Source organism: Zeugodacus cucurbitae, chromosome 2, assembly GCF_028554725.1.
Source record: "Zeugodacus cucurbitae isolate PBARC_wt_2022May chromosome 2, idZeuCucr1.2, whole genome shotgun sequence".
In the NCBI taxonomy this organism is placed as follows: Eukaryota; Metazoa; Arthropoda; class Insecta; order Diptera; family Tephritidae; genus Zeugodacus; species Zeugodacus cucurbitae.
The window spans coordinates 87,498,585-87,519,435 of NC_071667.1; the positions used below are offsets into that span (position 1 = coordinate 87,498,585).

At 32.9% G+C, this 20,851-nt stretch overlaps 2 protein-coding genes and 1 long non-coding RNA gene across 10 annotated transcripts; 2 read left to right on the forward strand and 1 right to left on the reverse strand.

Annotated features, from left to right (window-relative positions):
- Nucleotides 1–345: 345 nt before the first annotated feature.
- LOC105214278 (protein hairless) lies at nucleotides 346–15,946 on the forward strand. 8 transcript variants are annotated; one of them, XM_054236008.1, is made up of 6 exons: nucleotides 346–566; nucleotides 2,865–3,892; nucleotides 4,050–4,220; nucleotides 4,287–5,185; nucleotides 5,250–7,107; nucleotides 7,583–9,288. In XM_054236008.1, exons 2-6 carry the CDS (start codon nucleotides 3,601–3,603, stop codon nucleotides 7,609–7,611), a joined length of 3,249 nt encoding a protein of 1,082 aa, XP_054091983.1. In that variant the 5' UTR covers nucleotides 346–566; nucleotides 2,865–3,600; the 3' UTR covers nucleotides 7,612–9,288. The 8 variants fall into 8 exon arrangements, with proteins under 8 accessions (XP_054091983.1, XP_054091985.1, XP_054091986.1 ...); XM_054236010.1 differs by having other exon boundaries at nucleotides 3,012–3,892; XM_054236011.1 differs by having other exon boundaries at nucleotides 3,077–3,892.
- On the reverse strand, nucleotides 15,152–20,282 carry LOC105214274 (phosphatidylinositol 4,5-bisphosphate 3-kinase catalytic subunit delta isoform). Its single transcript, XM_054236013.1, has 12 exons — nucleotides 20,125–20,282; nucleotides 19,844–20,065; nucleotides 19,432–19,774; nucleotides 18,368–19,021; nucleotides 17,602–18,299; nucleotides 17,333–17,533; nucleotides 17,051–17,257; nucleotides 16,396–16,983; nucleotides 15,796–16,102; nucleotides 15,560–15,730; nucleotides 15,367–15,486; nucleotides 15,152–15,310 (listed from the first exon to the last, which is right to left on the reverse strand). The coding sequence occupies exons 3-12, from the start codon at nucleotides 19,576–19,578 to the stop codon at nucleotides 15,182–15,184; spliced, it is 3,222 nt and encodes a 1,073-aa protein (XP_054091988.1). The 5' UTR covers nucleotides 19,579–19,774; nucleotides 19,844–20,065; nucleotides 20,125–20,282; the 3' UTR covers nucleotides 15,152–15,181.
- Nucleotides 19,016–19,774, forward strand: LOC128924142 (uncharacterized). Its single transcript, XR_008472825.1, has 2 exons — nucleotides 19,016–19,149; nucleotides 19,237–19,774. It is a non-coding gene; the product is annotated as an uncharacterized LOC128924142 (long non-coding RNA).
- Nucleotides 20,283–20,851: the final 569 nt, after the last annotated feature.

The following is a 20,851-nucleotide window of genomic DNA, read 5'->3' on the forward strand; positions in this document are numbered from 1 at the left end:
CACTAATAATTGCGGCAGCACGCCGAATGCAGCGCAGCAGACGTCGAAGTGTGCAGAGTCACATAACAACATGAACAAAAGCAGCCGAAAAAACTTTCATCAATGAGAAAAACTGAATTCACGACAGAAAATTTTAATATATCTCTAGTTACACCAAATTTAAGACTATTCTATCACCATACATAAATATACGTCTCTTAAAAGTTTGAGAGTTTCATGTCGACGGCAGAATATATATTAAGATTAAATGTATGTATATACGTATGTATGCATATTTAAGTTCTCTGCTGCATTGCCTGCGTTGTTCGTTTGTACGCTCGTACAATTCCGCTTTGTTGTCATTCGTTTAGTTCGTTGCTTCATCGTCTTGTGCTCCTCCATTGTGTGTTTCGCGTTGTGTTCTGCATTTTCATTAATAATTAATTCCATTTGACTTGAGTTTTTATAATTAATTGTCGTACTTTTGTTTTAATTTGAGATTATCGAAAATGTGAATGATGAAAATCAAATTGTGTGGTTGCAAATAAGCTTACTAATTAGAGTGAAATCAGTACAAAAACGCTTGGGTAATTGTTAAATATTTCTCTTCCCTTACAGCATACACCAGATAGCTCCTATTACGCCTTTCCGATCTAGTACTGTGCACATTAATAAGTATGTATGCATTTATGACCAAGTTAAATGCGAACGAACGTTTTCACCGCGGTAATATGTGTTCTCAAATATTTGTAAAACAAAATATTTGTCTAATAGGTTTAAACTTAAAAGTTAAAAGGAAAACTCATGTTTGTTACAGAAGTTAATATTGGTAGTTAAGCCAGGTGCTCACTTGACAACTCATTCTGAATGTGTACACATGTACTTCATATTGTATTACCATCGTGTATATCTTTCCAATTTGAGTACACTTTATTTGTTTCAGTACAAATTAATATTTGAGTCCACAATTTCAGTTACTTAATTAAGTATTATTAAAAAATGTTTAACTGGGTGTGTATTTACTTACATATAAATATAACGTGAAAAGTTTCGTGTGTTCAATAAATGTAATGAAAATAATTGAAGATATGCCAATTAACTAAAGAAAAACAGACTAAAATTGATAAGTGTAAAGTGAAAGCCCTAGAAAGGTTATAATTCCGGTTGTATATATTCTAATGTCGTGGAGAAATATAAAAATAACATTATACAAAACGAAAAAATGTCGTTATATACTAAATGTGCTGATATGTGATATGAAAGTTTGTATGTTTTATAAACAATTTTAAATATTTACTCAAACTCAATTGTTTTATCTTTAAACGTGTTGACAAGTATTTATAAAAACAAAAGAAATTAGAGAAGAGAGACAATCTTTATGTCCAGAACAAATCACGTTCAATATATGCATATACATATACGTTCACTTGCTGATCCTTCGGTTTTGTCGTTTTCTGTTAAAAAAATTTAAAATAAGTCGTTTTAGTTTAGAGTTTTCCGACCAGCTCCTGAAACTGGGGTTTTAGAGTATCTCCCGTACATGCTCTGTGATGTTTTATTTAAACGCCTAAGCAAAACATGTTTCGATAATTAAAATTTAAGAACAACATAGCTTTTGAGGTTTGGAGAACGTATAAACAGAGAGATTGCAAAAAAAAAAAAACAAATCATTTTCTTTTGCTCTCAACCACAAATTGACTGAAAAATATTATACGAATTGCTAATTTTGATAAAGAGAGACCTTCATGTTCTCTTTCAGTTACTTTCAGGCTTAGAATTTTTATTATTGTATAATAAACCTTATTATCAATTGATGAAAGTATGCCTACCCAATTCCGCCTTACAACTATACTATCAAAAGGAAGTTTTACAAACATCACGGTTTTAAAACGTCTGAAAAATGTGTAAAATAAGATTTAAAATTCCAAAAAGATCGGAAGTGCTGCACAAATTCAACATATATTTCAATTTACTACATATACTGATTCATAAAACAAAATGGCAGTTTTGCAGAGAGTTATATATTGACTTAAGCTCCCATTTTTATATGGTTGAACATCTCTACCTTTCGTTTTTATAAGCTGTTTAAGACCAAACAGGCCGCCCTGCCGGACTGTCTGCTTCACATTGCTCTCAGTTGTCTTCCTATACTTGTAAAGCTTTTTATTCATTCAATACACTTTACGCATCACATAGTGGCAGTTCTTTTTGTTTTTATGTAGTAATATTCGTAGTTAGTGCTCAAACATCACAGCCAGTTGGGTAAGTTTAATCTGCTTACTACACTAAAGAGATGACGAGTTGTTTAGTTCATTGTTATGCATTCGGTTGATTGGGGCATAAGTTGTGAATGAGCTAGTATGCATAAATGTCGTGGAATATTGAGGCATGAGTGTTCTGACATGGTTTCAAAAAATTTTCACTCAAAAGGCCTTTTGGTAGAGGGCAATTGGAACGTAATGAGTTAGAGCAAAAAGAGAAGTGAAGCAAATTGCAATAGTATGGTGACTATTGCATTCATATTTGCTTTTCTGGGAAGAGAGTACTCATATACAAGGAAACAGTGAATTTTTTAACTATCAATTTTTAATTGTATTCATGAATATATCTAATTACAACGTTGCAATAACTAATGTGCAAATTAAAATTAATTCAAAAGTGAAGGATGTAAATATGTACATTTACACATGATTTTCATGAAATCAAATAAAAAATGAATTAATTATTAAAAAGAAAAAATAATTATCTGAAAGTAAGAAAATACTGTTCGTAGTAGAAAAATTATAGGATTTCTAACATACATACATATGTATATGCATATATGACACAAAATCATGCACAAAAAAATTTGATGATACCAAAACAACTAAATACCATTACGCTAGTGAATATATAAATGTGACAATTATACCTTTGGACGGCAAACCCGATATGGAGGAAATCCTGTAATATCAAGACAAGAAATCAATTGGGTTTCCTACCCAATTTCTGGGAAATAATGCACAAGTCGATTTAACATCGTTTTTGACTAGAAATAGAATCTACGAAAATGCAGATAATAAAAATTCTGCAAACTCTACCAAACCGAAAATTACAGATGAGTTCAACAGCAATAAAAACAAAAACCTTAGATACACCAATCAAAATTTAGAAAGAGGACTTGGTCAAAATAAGTTTTACTTAAATATAAATAAAAATGATCAACAGATTCCGTTTGATACAACAAAACATGATCATTTTGACATAAAGAAAAATCATATTGGAAATATTTTGGAAATAAACGAATCAAATTTGACGACAACAGTAAAAAAATATCACAAATCTACAAAATGTCTAACATTGTCTGATTTTCAATCGCCACAGCTTGCTATAACTGAGCTAAATTTATTAAATTTAGAAAATCATCAAAGGGAAGAAAAATTAACGGCTTCGTCGCCAAACAAGTGTACTGCGAGAAATGGTGCTGTTGCAACGTCAACGACTACAACGGGCTTTAAATCGGTTCCACAGACAGAGGGATCAAGTATTTCTACAACTTTGTCTAAAGCTGCACCATTCTCAAACGTCTCAACGCCTTTGTTTTCATCAATTACATATAACTCAGTCCAAAACGATAAAACTATGGCCACTGCTGCTGCTGCATTGGGTTCTGGGTGCACACCATCCCTATCAACTCACCTAATTAGTGGAGTTAAAGTGTCAAATATTGGAGTCATAGATTGTTCAATGAATTCAACATCTTCTGTTACACTTAATAATAGTAGTATTGCTCTTAACGATAAAGACATAAATAGCACAAAAATCGAAAAACTTCTGGGTAATAAAAGTGGTGGCAGCAGCAATAATGACGTCGAATCCTATCATTCAACTGGGAGCAGTGGAAACATTGGCGGAAGGTTGAAATTTTTCAAAAGTAAGTTATACATAGTATTGCACCATGATTCAATTATAAAATAAAATAATTATTGTATTGCATTGAATATGTCATGAGAGATAATATTTATGAATTGAAATTTTTAGTCATCATATTATTTAGAATAATGTACTGAAATATACGAATCTCATTTCAGATGGTAAAGTCATATTGGAATTGGCTCGATCTAAAGAAGGATCAAAGAGTCGATGGATATCTGTTCCGAGAAAAGTATTTCGCACACCATCAGCCACATCTTCTACGGTTACCCCTACTTTGGCCACATCGATAGCATGCAATAAGAATGAAAGTTTAGCATCTCTAAGCTGTAAGTATAGGCTATTGAAATAACTTATAAACACTTAACATTAAAATTGAATATTATTTTTTATAGTTTCTGATGACAACAGTTCCATACAATCTTCACCATGGCAACGAGACCACTGTTGGAAACAACAATCTCCCCGAAATGGCATTTCAAATGCCATGTCGTTCTATTATCAGCGACCTAAGTACATTATTTTGACTAAAGTTGCATATGTTATCGCTCGAAGAAAACGTCGAAGGCCGCACGATACGAATGTATGTCCTGGAAATTTCATATTTGAAAGTAATAAACAAATGTTAGAAGAAAACCAGAGTGCCAAAATATTAGGGACCCCAACATTGTTGAAACAATTTCATCAACATGACTTGAGAAAAGTAAATGTTAAACAAGATAGTGATATTAAATGCAAAACTCGGAATAATGAATTAAATTTTGGGTTAATAAATGAAGAAGATGGATGCTCAAGTTCATCTACGGCAACGTTGACCGGTTACGATTGTATAGACGATCGAATGGGAGCTAAAACGCCAACTCCGTCTTCAAATTCTTCACCACATTCACCTTGTCATGATAAACCATTTGAAAATAAAGATCCTAAAGAGAAGCAAGCGAGTGCCACAAAGGATAATACATTTACTGATCTGGAACATACGGATAAAGTAGAACATGCTGATTTGATATCAACGATAGAAGAGAACGAACGCCCAGGGCCCACCCTGAATGGTAACGAATCAGAGGTATCCAACGTCAATACCCAGTCCGTTAAAGTATATTTTAAAGACGAACATGATCAACGTAGTGATGATAAAAGATTTAAGAACGCTAAAATACGACATAAGTTAAACACAATTGTCCAAAAGTTGATTGACAGAATGCCTTTACGCCTTGCACAACTTTCAAAGCTAAAACAATCAGTTGGTCCTACAAATAGTTTTTGCGGGTCTACTAATCCACCTTCACAAAAGGTAAGTTAATAAGGATAATTGCGTTCCAATATTTTAAATAAATATTTAATACGTAACACATTAGGTTTCACCATCGAATGCGTCAACTACAACGCGTCTAGTCGAGTATCCACAGCATCATGTATCACCACGAAAGCGTATTCTTCGCGAATTCGAGAAAGTATCTTTGGAAGATAATTCAAACTTAGCCGGCGGAAAACGAAGTCGTGCGAAAAGTAACGCATCATCATCGTCAACGTCTCCACATCATAGTATAAAATCGCCCAATAGTCGTAATAATATCAATGCAAGTAGTAACATAAACCAATCAGTTTCTTGTGGCAACAGCTCAATTCGGTCATCTTCGACTACGTATTCCAAATCAGAGACAACGGAATCAATCAACACAACGGCACCTACACGTCTGTACAGTTCATATAGCATTCATTCACTACTTGGAGGTAATGTTTGTAGTAGCACAATACCGTCTGGTCCTAATAAAATAACTAACGAAACCTTGGGCATCAGTAGTAAGGGCTATCATACCCAGCATCAACATATCTCGCTTCAAACGAATTATAGTGATCCATCATATTTGCGTGCAATGCTTGCTTCGCCCAATTCGCCAGAACAATGTAATATGGGTTGCGGAGGCAAATCACCCTCGACTTCGGCTTCAAAAAAGCGTTCACCACCCTACGTTTCACCTTCACACGATATTCATATTAATGTTGATGTCGGCACGTTAAATAATAAAACACGTTGCCCCTCCGAACAAACTAATAGTGTAGATACCACATCTACAATACTTTCAGGAAGTCATTCTCATTTGCCTTCACAAAATAAGGGTTTCTACGTGCCGTACATACCATTATCAAAATATGTACCTCAGACAAGCACCTCAGTGTCCACAGAATCAACTTCATCAATATCGCCTAGTTCTTCCGGCACTCTCGATGCAAGATCACCTCGACACCTCTCAGCTTTTAGTAGGACATCTTCACCAGCTTCTATATCTTCAGGAATTTTAGCTAATCAATCAACTTCTTCTATTGGTAATAGTCGAGAAAATTCGCCACCAACATCGCGGGCAACTTCCGATTCACCGCGTGACAATATACCCAGAACTGTACCAAAAAAGACTGCTTCAATCCGTAGACAATTCGCTTCGCCCAATGTCGTAGCGTTAAGTATTGGTAGCTCCTCGTCAGGAGAGCGCCACTCTGAAGACATCTATTCAATACAGGACCATCAAACTCCTGTGTCTCTAGTGAATACTTGCAGTAGTGGGAACCATCAGTTACTGCGTGGATCGCCAAATAACACAGTTCCTTCACCCCTGCATCCCTATTATATGTATTCGCCAGTGGCATCTAATGACAATTCAAATCAAGTTCCACGTAGTTCACCTGTATCAACAAGTACATTTTCCGTTGGGCCTGGAGGAACAAACAATTCTGCTGCTCCGGCAGTTGCAGCAGCGTCGTATATTCCATCGGTGTTGCCGACTGCTTATATGAATCCATATTTCGCGTTGGCTGCTTTGAGACAACCACAACTATGGACACATTACGGTGGCCTATCCTTACCTTTGCATCTGTCATCAGTTGCGGCATCAGCTTCACTGCGACTTTCTCCCCCAGCGTTTCATACTTTTGCTTACAGTGGAGTTAACGCGGCTATGGCGGCAGTAGTGCAACAACAACAGCAACAGCAACAAGTATTGGCTTCTTCAGCGTTAATGCATGTACATAACCAAACCAGCGCATCAGCGGTACCTAACAATCATCAAGCTATAAATGCCTGTGGTATCAGACAAGTTTCAGCGGGAACAATGACTGAGCGAACAACTGAGTTAGACGCTAGCTTTATAGCGAATAATACAACAGGTATTGAATTGGTTACAGAAGAAGTGTCAATCAGCAAAAAAGAACATAGTACAGGTACGTAAATGCTATACAAATAGTAATGTAATGAAGATTATTTGTAAAAAAAATTTCATAATGTCTATAGCAGTTAAAAATTTATTAAAAAAGTACGCGACAACTAGACATTTAGAAACGGAACACCTTAATGAAAAGTAGCAGATGAAGCAAATTATAATTATTGGTTTCATAAATTTTACTTTTTTGTAACTGCGATAATATATGAATATTACTCAACATCTACCATCAGTTAAGCTAAGTGTTGATTAAGTGAGCTAAATATTTGTTGTTCAACAGATTATATGCCTGTACCAAGCTAATAAGTATAAGACAAGCAATTTCCAAACGCATATAATCTGCTGAATAAAAAAAATCATGCAGGTTGTAGTGTAAATCTTGATGTATTCCTTAGTTTCTGAGAGATCAACAATATTTTAACGCCGCTTTTAATTTTGATTGCTTTAAAACATATATTTTTATTTTTAATTTGCAGACGTGCCGCTGAACCTTTCTAAACATTGAGCGCACTATCCATTAAATAGCTAAGTAAGTTCCATTCATTTTACGTAGATGTTAGCTAACTTACATGAATTATTGTATAGGAGAGCGATACATTTATATAAGGATAATTAAATAAGAATATTTGTATTCCATGTATTGTTAAAAATGTAATAATTTTTCAATCAAATTTGACTTACATCCTTCGACTTGTGCAATAATTTTTGAATGACATAAATTTTGATACAAAGAAATTAAAAAAGATATACATATGTATATGATTAACAAATTTCACGCAACAAAGAATATATAACATATTTATTTACATCAATAATAATATAGACTGTATACACGATAATTTCATCAGGATTTAGAATTGCAGAGATTTAATGAAGTCAATAATATTAACAGGGGATAGGCTGGCAGAAGGGTGCTTAATTTTAATTATTTAACGAGAGAACTCTTTTCGTTCGGTATAAGTTGCCAGACTTCTTAATTTAGTAAATTGTTATTTTAATCGGAACTTTCCTGATATAGCAATGGGTAATCCAATGAATAGTACTTTTAATTCACATCACAGCGCACAACCAAGTTATACTTTTTAGTGAATAAAAGTCATGTATTAATTGTCATATATTAATTATCTCTTTCCCACTCGTAGATATTTAATATTATAAAATGTTCTCTCTGTAATTGTTCCTGTAGTAATAACTTATTTATTTAAATTATTTTGATAACAAATTTGTAATTGATCTTTGTCTTGTAATATATATAAATTTGAATTAATTTCGAAAAAGTTATTTTAAAAAGTGTTTTCAGTATATCTGTTACATATAACCATTTCAGAACACGACTACACTCTGCTGTTAGCCTTACAATAAATATTTAAGAAAATTGCGAAATTATTTAAATACATATATTTATATATATATATATATATATACAAGTCTTTAGGAATAAAACATTAACGTATATTCGATAAACTTTTTCTAATACATATATATAAAATATTTACAGTAAAAAATAAGTAGGTAGATAGGCATACAAATTACCATTCAAAGATTTTGGGTGGACATTATAAGAAAGATTTTAATGTAAAGAATTTATATATACACAGCTTTCCTTTAATTAATTTAAGATTAATAATTGTAATGCAGTGGTGTCCGAAGCAATCGGATGAAACAGCCGAATTGAACAAATATAAAAGCAAATAGATTTGCATATATTTATGTACATACATGTGCATACTTTAAATGAATGATTATTATTTAATAAAAAATATTTATGGTTTTAAAAGCTCCATCTCTTTAGATAATAACTAATTTACATTAAGCACTATCTCGTTTAACGCTCGGGCTTAATAATTTATTTTTAAATAACTGAAATATAATTTTTCAGTTCATTTTATATTCTTTATATCATTTTCGAAATAAAATCGAAGTTTAGCTTTGCTTTGCAAAAAAATTATTATTTAATTTAACTTAAAACAATTCAAGGAAAGTGAAAAGAATAAAATAAACGTTATATATAAACATAGTGCCTTTATTACATACACTCGATACAAAATGGCAAAAGTATAATACAAAGTTAAAGAAGACAGCACAACAGGCAACAACTGAAACAGAATTCGCACGTTTTAACATACCTATGAGATGTAGTTTTTAATAATAAATTTAAAATAAAAAGTATTTATCTTAAAAAGTATGTTTTAATTTTAGGGTTTCCAAATGAATAATAATCAAATATTCCAAATAAAATAAAAAACTTGTATATATGAACCAAATAACAAACGAAATATTTTTGGCACTTTTTATAAGTTTTGTATTGTATATTAAATGTGCAATGGATTTTTAACAGTAATTAAAAGTTTTGATCGAATGAATTTTAATTTTTCGATGAAAAAGCCTTTTATGTTATGAGTAGATTTAATTATTAAATTATTTAAAACTGCCAATGATAAAATATTTATCAGTTTTAGTAGATGATACATTTAAGGGACTATACCAGAGCTATATAAAGAGCGACCGCTCGTAAGCATAACCCACCATAGTCGAAACTTTAAACGCGTTTTTCTCGAAACGACATTTCTCAAAACTGCTGACATTATAACTCAACGAGAAATTGACCGATCGACTTCAATTTTAAACTGAGTATTCTTGAATATATTTACTATACAATGACCTACCATCTTTTTCATTTGTTGAAAATTGTCAATTTGGCATTTAAAAAACAACAATTTTTTTTACCTAAAAAACGAAATTTTTTTTTTCAGAACTACGCCATTTTGTTAAATTTTGAAATTTTTTCAAAAATCGTAGGACATTGTATAGGCAATATCTTCAACTTTAATACCTGTTTTGAATTTTTTTGTTTCAGCTACTCATTCATCCGGACTCATGTCAGCAGTTGGGGAACTTTTTGTTTGGTACCGTTATTTTTCAACATTTTTGTAAAAAAAATCTTAAAATATACCTTTATATCCAAAAAAGTTGAAATATTCGTTTTCATGGGTTACACTGGTATAGCCCCTTAATGCACATGAATATCATTTTTATAGGACGAACGATCACATTAATTCAAAGCATTTCAATTGACGTAAAACATTTCCATTATGGTGATAGTGAATTCATAGTTTATCCGTATTATTGTTATTTGTTCTTGTAGATATGTGACTTCCTTCTAATTGTGCATTTTTTGAATCACATATATCTTGCAATCAAAAAATTATAAACTACTTTCGAACTTAGTAACCACAAGTCATCAGACGTAGTCTATTTTCCATACTGTTTAACGTAGGAAATTAAAGTGTTTTGACTTAGGGAATATAAACACTGTTAAAAACTCTAGAATTTCTAGGGTAAGCTGTATGTATTGAATTCTTGCTTTGCATGTCTGCAAATGCAGTCGTTTTATGATTTCTTACATAGGCAAATTATGTGGAAGTTATTTACCTACCATAAAACACTATGTCTCTACTATGCCTGCAACAATAATACTTAATCGTATTTTTACGCCAAGTTAGTTACACCAGTGAGAAGAGAAGAATAGACAAAAATATAGTTCCGTTCCCACGAACGTACCCGGAACGGAACTGATTTTTATCCGGCCAAGGTACATTTCAGGAATTCAGGTACAACAATAATAACAACAAGTAGGGAAGGGCTTGCATGGCTGGAATGTGTATAATCATTTTCAAGTATTTATTAAACTTTAGGATAACACACTATTTGACCTATATATTGGGCATAAATCGCACTAGAATAACGAAAGTCATTAATATAGTATATTAGAGACCATATGAACCTATTTAAACTATTTTTTGCTTCCGAGCTACATTATATCAATGATTATACGTTCATTAAATCAGTATTTCAGCTATAAGGGGGCTAGAGGAAGTGTTGACACAATTTTGCTCATTTTTGGCACGAAGGCACACATTACAAGGAAAACATCTCCTCTGATCTGAGAGATTTACCTACATATATTTTCAGTAACAAATTATCCATAGGCACTGATGGTATCCGGGGCTTGAAAAATTATAGTCTGAGGGATGCCACACTATAAATTTGTCCCGATATCTTCACTGGTGCTGAATCATACTACTATTATAAAGATTTGTATGTATGATTGTAATGAATATACTCAAAAATACTGCGCCGATTTCAAAAATTCTTTCATCATTGGAAATCTACATTCATCCCTAGTAACATAGGCTATATTTATTGCTAGAATCTCAACTTTCTGGAAATAATTCCAAGGTTAGGGTATCAAAAAAACTCCGTGTTGGAAAATCTTAAACTGAAACTGAATCGTCTTGCAAGTCATTCTCTTCGCATCGCAATCGCGTGCCAGAGAGTCGAGTAAGGAGTGCTCGCGGTGATTGCTGAACAAAATTTCAAAACCTATGTATGGGAGAGTGGTAAAAACTTATAACTTTTGAAGTGTTTGTTTAAGCCCGTGCGAAGCTGGAGTGGTCTGCTAGTTGATCTATATATAAAAAAAATAAATGTTTGTTCATATACATTCATATACGTCATATACGTTCTTCGACACGAGACTGATATAAAAAAAAATAATGTGCAACATTATTGAACCCACTATTTTGAGTGGAAAATTTGAAGGTGAAGTTGTTAATTCTACCACGAACGCATACATTCAATGGAATGTTAATAAAAGAAATACCTGTTGTAAAATATCCGTTTTACTTTTTAATTACTCACGCATCGACTGGTCGAATTATGACAAGTGTTTTGAAAAAATATGAATTAAGACGTTAAAGAACAACGTCGTTGGGGTCTGCTAGTATATTATAAAGTGAACTTATCGGTGGAATTAAAATATGTGGTATTCGGGATGTGATATTAACTTTTGACCCATAAGTGGGCGGTACCCCGCCCATTGCCCATTTTTATACAATCTGCATACAGTTCTTCCGTGCCATTTTTTTTAAGTGGTGCTTCTACACAGCTGGCTGATGTCCTCGTAAGAGTAAAAGTTGACATCACCGCCGTCCAAGAAGTGTTATAACCGGGACATGGACTTAGTCGAGTAGGTCTTTGTGGCATTTACCACAGTAGCCACATAAAAGCGCGCAAATTCGGTGTGGGATTCGTGGTGGGAAAGAGACTCAGTCGTTGAGTCCTGGTATTCACTCCGGTGGATTAACGTCTAGCCACAATCCGCATCAAAGCGGAGTTCTTCAACATATTGCTTATTTGCGCAAACGCCCGACGGAAGAGAAGGACGATGTGACCAAAGATAGGTTGACTTCCTAAACGTCCAGATACAAAATTTGTATGCAGTATGAATACGCAGTCGATATTTTCCAACGTTACTAGTTCTAAACTTTGTAACACTGTTGCGTTTAGGAACAGCAATATATTTTGTTAGAAAAAATTGCAATTTAATTGAAGTGAAAAAATCAAATTCATTGTAAATAACAAGAATACTTTTACGAACGCGTAAAGGACTGGCTACATTATTTGTGCAATTGCATCAACAAATTTAGCGATGCGTTGATTGCTTTTTTTGCCCATTTATTGCGTAGCGTTGCCATTAGGAATATGATACATTATCAAATTTTTTTCAATTGCGTTTCACAGCCGAAATATTTTCTACTTAACTTGCACTCCTGCTCTCTGAGAGCAAGTATAAGGAACTGTGGGAAGGCATATCAATTTTCTTTCGTACAGCTCAAATTGAAACTATTGGATTATAAAAATGACAAAAGAACAGCTACGAGTGGGATGAGATAGATATCGAGTGTTGAAGAGGGAAGTGAGACGCATGTGCAGACACAAAAAGAAAGAGGACGTAATTCGTGAGTATGAAGAGCTTAACAAGCTATTCAAATACGGCGGCGAAGAACTGATAGGTGTAAGCGTCAGCTCCTTTGCAGGACAAAAGCATGCGCGACGTTTGGAACCTAAGTTTCCTATTGAGGATCGTAAATAAGGTTCTATCGAGCAGTATGTATGTATGAAAGACTAAATCTCACCTCCAACAAACTGATGGGAACTTATCAGTTCGGCTTATTAGGTAAGATGTATATTATTCATGATATAAAATAGATGTTATTAGTTTCAAATATTTTTAAAATTATTCGGCCCTATTCCCGTTGTCGTTGTAGTTTTAATAGTCGTTTCGAAGTCGTCGTCGTTCTTATCGTCGTTTCGTTCCTAAATTGGTATTCTTGAAGTATATCGTAACGCCTAAGAAAAGTTATCGAAATTTGTCTACATATTTTATAAAGTATACTTTAAGGCGTTCTTTTCCCATATAAAATTTTCTTTTTTATGTAACGAGACACATTTTTAAAGCAGTCCTTAATGGATTTTATGCTATTCTGTATTGACTTTAAACAACGTTATCACTATAATTATTGTACTCATGCTCCTTGCTTCTGGCTAATCCGACTACTCTACCGAGTGATCCAGCCAAAGGAGATATGGGTATATGTTTATTAACTCCTCGTATTGTTGGAGTACAATTTTTTTTGAATTTTAAGACCTTTCATATCTTAAATATACTCTTAGATATAAACATGCAATTTTATTAATGCCAACAATTTCCGACGCGAGATAGCGGTGGAATGGATTTGGTTTTTTTTAGAAAAAAAATATCCCTACCAAAAAATCGAAATTTAAAGGATTTATTTCTTTTCTAAAGTCCTTGGCATTTGCAGGATATTTTTCCATTTCAGAAATTAAATTTTCAAACTGTTTCCGATTTGGAATTTTCATCTTTCACTTTAAATATTCCTTCAAACAACCGCGTCGTTTCTATGTCCTTCACAATTATAGCAACGACAAAAAACGTGGTTGAATCTTTTTACCCCTAGAGGCATCATATTTGAATTAAATTTCATCGCGGTCATAATTTTTTCCATGCTGGATAAGGCATCATATTCGAATTAAATTTCATTCCGAAAATCACTTTTTTCCATGCTGGATAAAACCATTTATATATAACTCAGTTATTGCCTGCACAGATTTGATTAAAAATGTCAATTAATAATACTTACTTTCTATGATTTTTATTTAATGTAAAAAGAACTGTTAGCATCATAAATTATGCTAAATAAAATGTAGTGTAATCACAACTTAAACTTAAATTATATGTTATAATTTTTTTCAATCGAAGTGTTGATATTACTATCCAGTACAAAATATTTAATTCGTGCATTAACAAAATTCAGTAGTCATTTTTTATTTTTTTAATTGTACCTTTATGAAAATCACATAAATTTTTAGGACTTTTTCTGGCATAATCTACTAAAAGAAAACATATTTATGTACATAAACACAGTCACTCACAATTATTGAAAGGAGTCTTATAAAAATATATTGCTGCTTCTTAAAATGAAGAGATAAATTAGCAACATATTTATTTTCTCTTTTGCCGAATATAAATAGAAAAATAAAGGACGTGATTTCCAAAATACAGATGTAATAAGCTAAAAAGAAAAGGACATAGAATCAATTCTGTTTAAACAGATACTTTCCAACTATTGTGTACGAATTTAACTCTACCATATTAACTGACAAACATAAGAATCAATAATTGGAGCTCAGCTGACTGGAACAATCATATGGACCCATCGGACTAAATCATTTGGGGTCTGGGCAAACTGTGAAGGGAAATTGCAATCACACAATGTTAGACTTACATTGTACCAAAAGTGATGTGATGTTAAGAATTTTACATTAACATATTAAAAGGCATTATGAATGTACACGAAAAATAAGGCTTACATGTATCTGATTCCAACACAAATTGATTATCAACTGATCGTCCAGACATCAACTTTATAGATCACTCATGGTATAAATAAATACAAATATAATTAAGAAGATTGTTTGGATTAGTTTACTACATATACAAAAATAATGAGAAAACCTAGTAAACAGTATGGTTATTAGGATAAAAGCTAGTAATCAACGTAGTGAGTGACCGCAGATTATAGCGCTGAACGAAATATATCTATAAATATTATTATTAAATTGTTTTAATGCCAACTTACAATTACAGATCTATTGGTTTTAACTCAAATTCAAAATGCTGATTTATGCGTTAATACTTCAAATGCATTTGTCTACTGTTTATTATTTTTTGAAAAATTATGCGAAGCCCAATTCAAAGAAGTCTTCCAAGAGTTGACTAAAGCTTCGCTGAACTTTGAACGGAAGTGCTCGCGGGCTTTCTCCTCGGTATAGTCAAGAACCTAAAACGAAAAAATGTTACAACAAAGGTGAAGGAAAATGGGAAATATTTAAATACCAGAGTTTCCTTTAAGTAATTCAGATCTTTTTCAGAGGATAGTTCTGGCAGTCCGGTTGATATCATCATTGAAAATAAAGATAGTATGAGACAGCCATGTTTTCGTAACACTAAAAATGCCTGCGATAGAGAGGGCAACAAAATTCAAAATATATTTGTATGAATAATATTGCATAATTTTATGTTTTCCTACCTTTTCGCACATATTTTGAAAATAAAGAAATTCTTCGGAATCTCGGTCGTTACGTCCTTTACTTATAACATATACAAAATCATGTGTTAGTACAAAAGGAACTCGCTCACGACGCACACCAAATTTCTCCTTGAAATGGCCTAGTATGTGACCGAAATCAATATGAAAAAGCTATAGGGTAAAGAGTTCTTAATTTCAAAAATTCTAAATTAAGATTAATTCTGATATTTATTTACCTGTCCGTTACGTTTGACCATTATGTTATCTGAATGTCGGTCAGCCACGCCTAGAACATAGGTGGCCACACAATACCCAGCACAACTTAATGTAAATTCGTTTATTGCTTTATTCATTTCATCTTCAGTACGATTATATTCCTTCAACCAACTAAATAAGGAGCCTTTCTTAAAAGGTGATGTTGCTGAGAACATACCCTTCTCTTTTTGTATATTGGCGATTGTTTCGGCATTTAGCACAACTTCGATCATTCCTAAACGACGCTCCATACTAATGCAGTTGTAAATATTCATGCGAAAATCCATACTACGCCAAAAAAATGGAAAGGTATTTTATTGAAAAAAGAGTATGCATTTATAATTAAATATGTCATAGCGAGATTTAAGGGGTTATACCACTCTTGAGTTTTTATAAAACTAATTTTTTCGTTTAAAAGATGTTTAATAGTTATTAAAGTAGGGGAACATTATGGACTTTTGCCATAACTACACCGTATGCTTAACGCAACCTGTTCGAAAAAGCAAAACTAGCATCTGCATCAGAAATTAAAATTCGAAAATTCAAACATGGCAAAGCTGATGCGTATTAACGTTACTTACCCTTCATTCTTCCATAATTGGTCCATGACACGTAGCATTTGCAAGGTTAACATATCCTGTCGTAAATCGTCGCCATTTTTGAAAATTATATAAATATCATTACAACTTTGATCAGCATTTTTTAATACAATCCAAAGTGGCCTCATTTTCGAGTCCATTACTTTGCATTTTTCAGGTTGTATCCCTTTGCATCGAAAGCTGGGATTCAATGGGTTTTGTATGCTCTGGAATATACTGCTATTGCTTGGACTCGAAAGGAAATCCTGCATCTCCTTGCGACCTTTTTCCTTGCTTCCTTTTTTGGCGATCAAAGAACCAGCTTTGAGTGCGTCTAAAACTTTGAGCTGTTTACAAAGATGAGGCACGTGTGGTTTGCAGCCTTTTAGGTACCCTTCAAGTAATAGTCCAAATCGAGTCTGCATTGAGAGTGTTTGCATTTCGGATCGCAAGTGCCAAAAAAAATAGTGACCAATTCTTTGATTGCGCAACGCTCTTTCAAGAAGAAATGTTACTAAATCGCAGTCTAAATAAGACTCATGTTTCATGGCTTGCACCAGTTGTAATAGATATAATAATAATTCCTCATCTCTATTGAATGGAAAAATGTGAAAAATATCTGTTTATGGAAATTAAAATTTTCTGGGATTACACTTACCTTAAAAACTGGAGGCAACGTATGGCAAAACTTCGAACCGCCGGATCCGGATAAGCATAGTCTAGTAATTCAAGAGATCTTTCTACTGATATTGTAGGCCATTGTTGCAATAGATTCCAAGTCTCGGCTACTTCGTCACGTTCGTTCCAGTTAACACAGTGCAGCAAAGTGGATAATTCCTCAGGCGCTTCGGCCAAAAGTTCGTATCTTAAGAAATATTAGTGTTTTTATTGTATTTTTATTGAAATATTAGTTATTTATTGGATAATATTATAATTTTACCTTCTCGACCAAAGTGCATTGCGATCCTGATCATGCATTTCGTATATTTTATCAATGCGAAGATATTGTGATAACATAACACTGATCGGTTTGGAGTTTTCATGCAATTTATCACTACTAAAAACTTCAACTTGATGTAACTCTTCTGCATACTTCAGAACCGCCATCATCCGTGGAAACTGTACATTTTCATGATCGTAACTGTGATATCAAATATTAAAATGCATACTTGGACAATAAGTTAAAATAGGAAGTTTATTTTTTCTTACCAGTGAAATGCTAGTTTCACTATAGCACATCCATCTTTACGAGGGTTTGGTTCAATCGTACCTAGGGGATGGAAAATTTCATCCGATTGAATATCATCTGCGTAAGTCCATGTGTAAAGTGCGAGACACCCAGAGCGCATTTGATGTTTATAGTCAAATATGGTCGTATTAACCCAAGCCAACGGATTATTATTTACATATGTGTTGGCTTCTTTGTAAATATTATCACGATTTGTGTTTGAAGATTTTTTGGATCTTGATGCTTTCGTTACTTCGTAGATAACCATGCATAAACGCGCCATTCGTGGTAAATTTTGTACTGATATATCGAAAGTAATTTCTTTCTCGAATGTAAATGAACGATTGTTACTAATCGCGATTTCAACAGATTGTGTTGCACAAAGACGACGCTCCCCATGGAAAAGACCAATGTGTACACCCACCTTGATAGCACGCGAGAGATCACAATTTACATTTTCGATTTGGTGTACACGCAATTTAAAAAAATTTAATATGTCCCATGACGAAGTGGCTTTTCGCTCTTGACCCGGATCGTTAAGCAGAGATGGAGGATTATATTCCGGCTTTCGTGTTCGCTTGGTGGAAAAATTCAAATCATTTCTGTAGTTTATGTACGATTGCAGTGTGTGTATAGGTTTTAAAACTACATTGGGCACATCGGAGCCGGAAAGACTTTCCTTTATAATAAATAAGGAATTGATAATATAAATATATATTGGAAATTTTCAATATTTATATTATTTACCTGTATATATATGAACTGTATAATTGGGTATTCACCGAAAATAAATTCGTCGCGACCACGTACTTTTAATATATAGTCTGATGGCCGATCTCCTACTCTTATTTGAGAACGCTGCATCTTCATTAGTGCAGATTCAATCACTGTACTTGAAGTATCATGTTCACTAACAGGAATTGTATAGGAGCCTTCGTCATTCTCTAATTTAACAACTATAAGAAAACTTGTACCACCCAATCGTTTACGTATTAATTCAGGCATAACCGGGGTATTTGCAATACGCATTGGATGTTCGTAGAGTAGCTTCTCTGACCAAGTGAATCGAGATCGCACCTGTTCCATTTTATCACAAAGATGTGCTAGTTTGCGTCGAAAATCATCTACCTCGGGAGTACGTTGCGCACTATATTCTTCAAATGATTTCCCAATCATATTGCTAACCAACTTGGATAGTTCATAATCACTTGATATTGTTGAGGGTTCTGTGCGTTCTCCCAATCGAAGTAAACAAAAAAATGGTTGTATTTCCGATAGACGTTTTGTTTCGTCGGTGAAACAATCAACATTAGCAAAATTTGAAATACCACTAACTTCATAGTCACAGGGATCCTTTATTAAATGACATAGCGGAAAGTTTTTTGCTTCTCTAATAACTTCCTAAAATATTCAATAGAAAATTTTAATATTTAAACATTAAATAACTTTTTTTGTTAGAAGTTTTTTTTTTACAAAATACGTATTATAACAAATTTTGAAGCCATGTATATACATATTATGTTGGAGCAGTAAGTATAATTTCAAAAATTTATTTAGAATTACATCCGATTAACTATAAGTGCGATTAATATTGAAATTTCCCAATTTTTAAACAGTTGCAATGATTTATCATTGGCTTTCATATATCATTCGGTTTTTGGCACCTGGTATTAACTCCAACTAATTTCTAACTAATAAATTTTTGCTGGGGTGGCGTTAGCACCGATCTTCGGTAAGTAATGCAATCTTATTACAATAGGTCACTTATAATATATAAAAAACAAAATATGAACAATATATCATAAACTCACCGTTTTGATTTCCCGGATAGTACAATTGATGGGCACTACAGTTAGAATAAGAATTCCATTTGGCATAAGGCAGCTGATTTCGGCGCGTTCTGGCACCTCATTCCTCCAAAAATCGATGGAGTCCGTAGGGCAAGAGAGAGGAGCCATTCTTGTGCCCTATGTCCCGTATTTCCAAATAATATTTGCTCCGATCAACTTTGATAATCTCTTTATGATCAGTTAATATAAGTAGTATTTATACCACCGTCTGTTATTGATAAATCATATGAACGCTAAGGTTTAATCAATCTCAGTTGTCTTTATAACGGCTAAATTCCCTTTATGCAAGGACTGTGAATACTTCCTTCAATGAGAAAGAAAAAAACGTTTAGAAGATAATTTTGATGTAACATTAACTGTATTGTTCACTTACAAAAAACATTTGTTAGCATTTCATTTGTATTAAATAAAATATTAGTTCAATAACATTCGAACAAATTGCTACACACTTGTCCTAAGTACATATAAGCGGGCGTTTTTTAATCACGCTATTTGGTAATTGCTTCGATAATCCTGCTTACAACTCAAATAAAAAAACGCGTATTTTCATGTATTCCTAATTTTGATTTTTTCCGGGGGTGTGAATCATATTTTTCTAATTTTTTATAAAGATCAAAGAATTATCCATGCAATGATGTTCTTAGCTATATTTACTCAATTTTGTGTGTTTTCGATTTTCGTTGTTTTCGTTTTTGACATATTTGACGTTATCTGAATGAAACTGTGTAGAGTGTAAATTGTCAAACACCAAACGCTATACAGAGAACGTATAATACGTTCTATATTATAATTTCAACACGCGTGAGGTGAATTTGCCTTGAACTTGCGCTTTGTATTGATTTGATTTTTTATTGTTCCTACCGTAACGTACTGTGGTAGTACTACAAACATGAAAACAACAGTATATACAGTAGAAAACCTTATTCGTGGGGAATTCTCGGTGGTAAGATAGCAGCTATCTTGGAAAAACACAGTGCTGTATATATTGAGTAATTAATTTTAGTAAAACTTTAGTCTTAAAATAGCAAATATTATATATATAGTTGTCTTATATAAAGCGAAATTATTTATTTATGTTATATTTCACTTATAGAAGATTTTAACATCTATGTGTGCCATATTATTGCAAAAAATTTATTTAATATAGATGAGATATTTTATAAGTGGTGAGAATAAAATACCGCTCTCATACAAATACTTCTCTGTGGTAAGTTATTTTTGGCCACATTTATTTAAACTTTACTTACACAAAATTAAAAAAAAAAATGATTTTTTGTTAGTTTTTACTTAAATTATATACAAATATTTATATATAAAAGGCTTTGAATTGCAAAGCTTGGAAGTACACAAAAGCTTTATGAGCTTGAAACGAAACGTGGTC

Coding starts and splice junctions, on each gene's coding strand:
- LOC105214278 (XM_054236008.1), top strand. CDS start 3,601: ATGGCCACTGCTGCTGCTGCATTGGGTTCTGGGTGCACACCATCCCTA. Junction 3,893..4,049: donor AAGGTTGAAATTTTTCAAAA/GTAAGTTATACA, acceptor ATCTCATTTCAG/ATGGTAAAGTCATATTGGAA. Junction 5,186..5,249: donor CTAATCCACCTTCACAAAAG/GTAAGTTAATAA, acceptor GTAACACATTAG/GTTTCACCATCGAATGCGTC.
- LOC105214274 (XM_054236013.1), bottom strand. CDS start 19,578: ATGGCTCCTCTCTCTTGCCCTACGGACTCCATCGATTTTTGGAGGAAT. Junction 15,487..15,559: donor TTCAAAATATGTGCGAAAAG/GTAGGAAAACAT, acceptor TCTCTATCGCAG/GCATTTTTAGTGTTACGAAA. Junction 15,311..15,366: donor ATTACTTAAAGGAAACTCTG/GTATTTAAATAT, acceptor TTTTCGTTTTAG/GTTCTTGACTATACCGAGGA.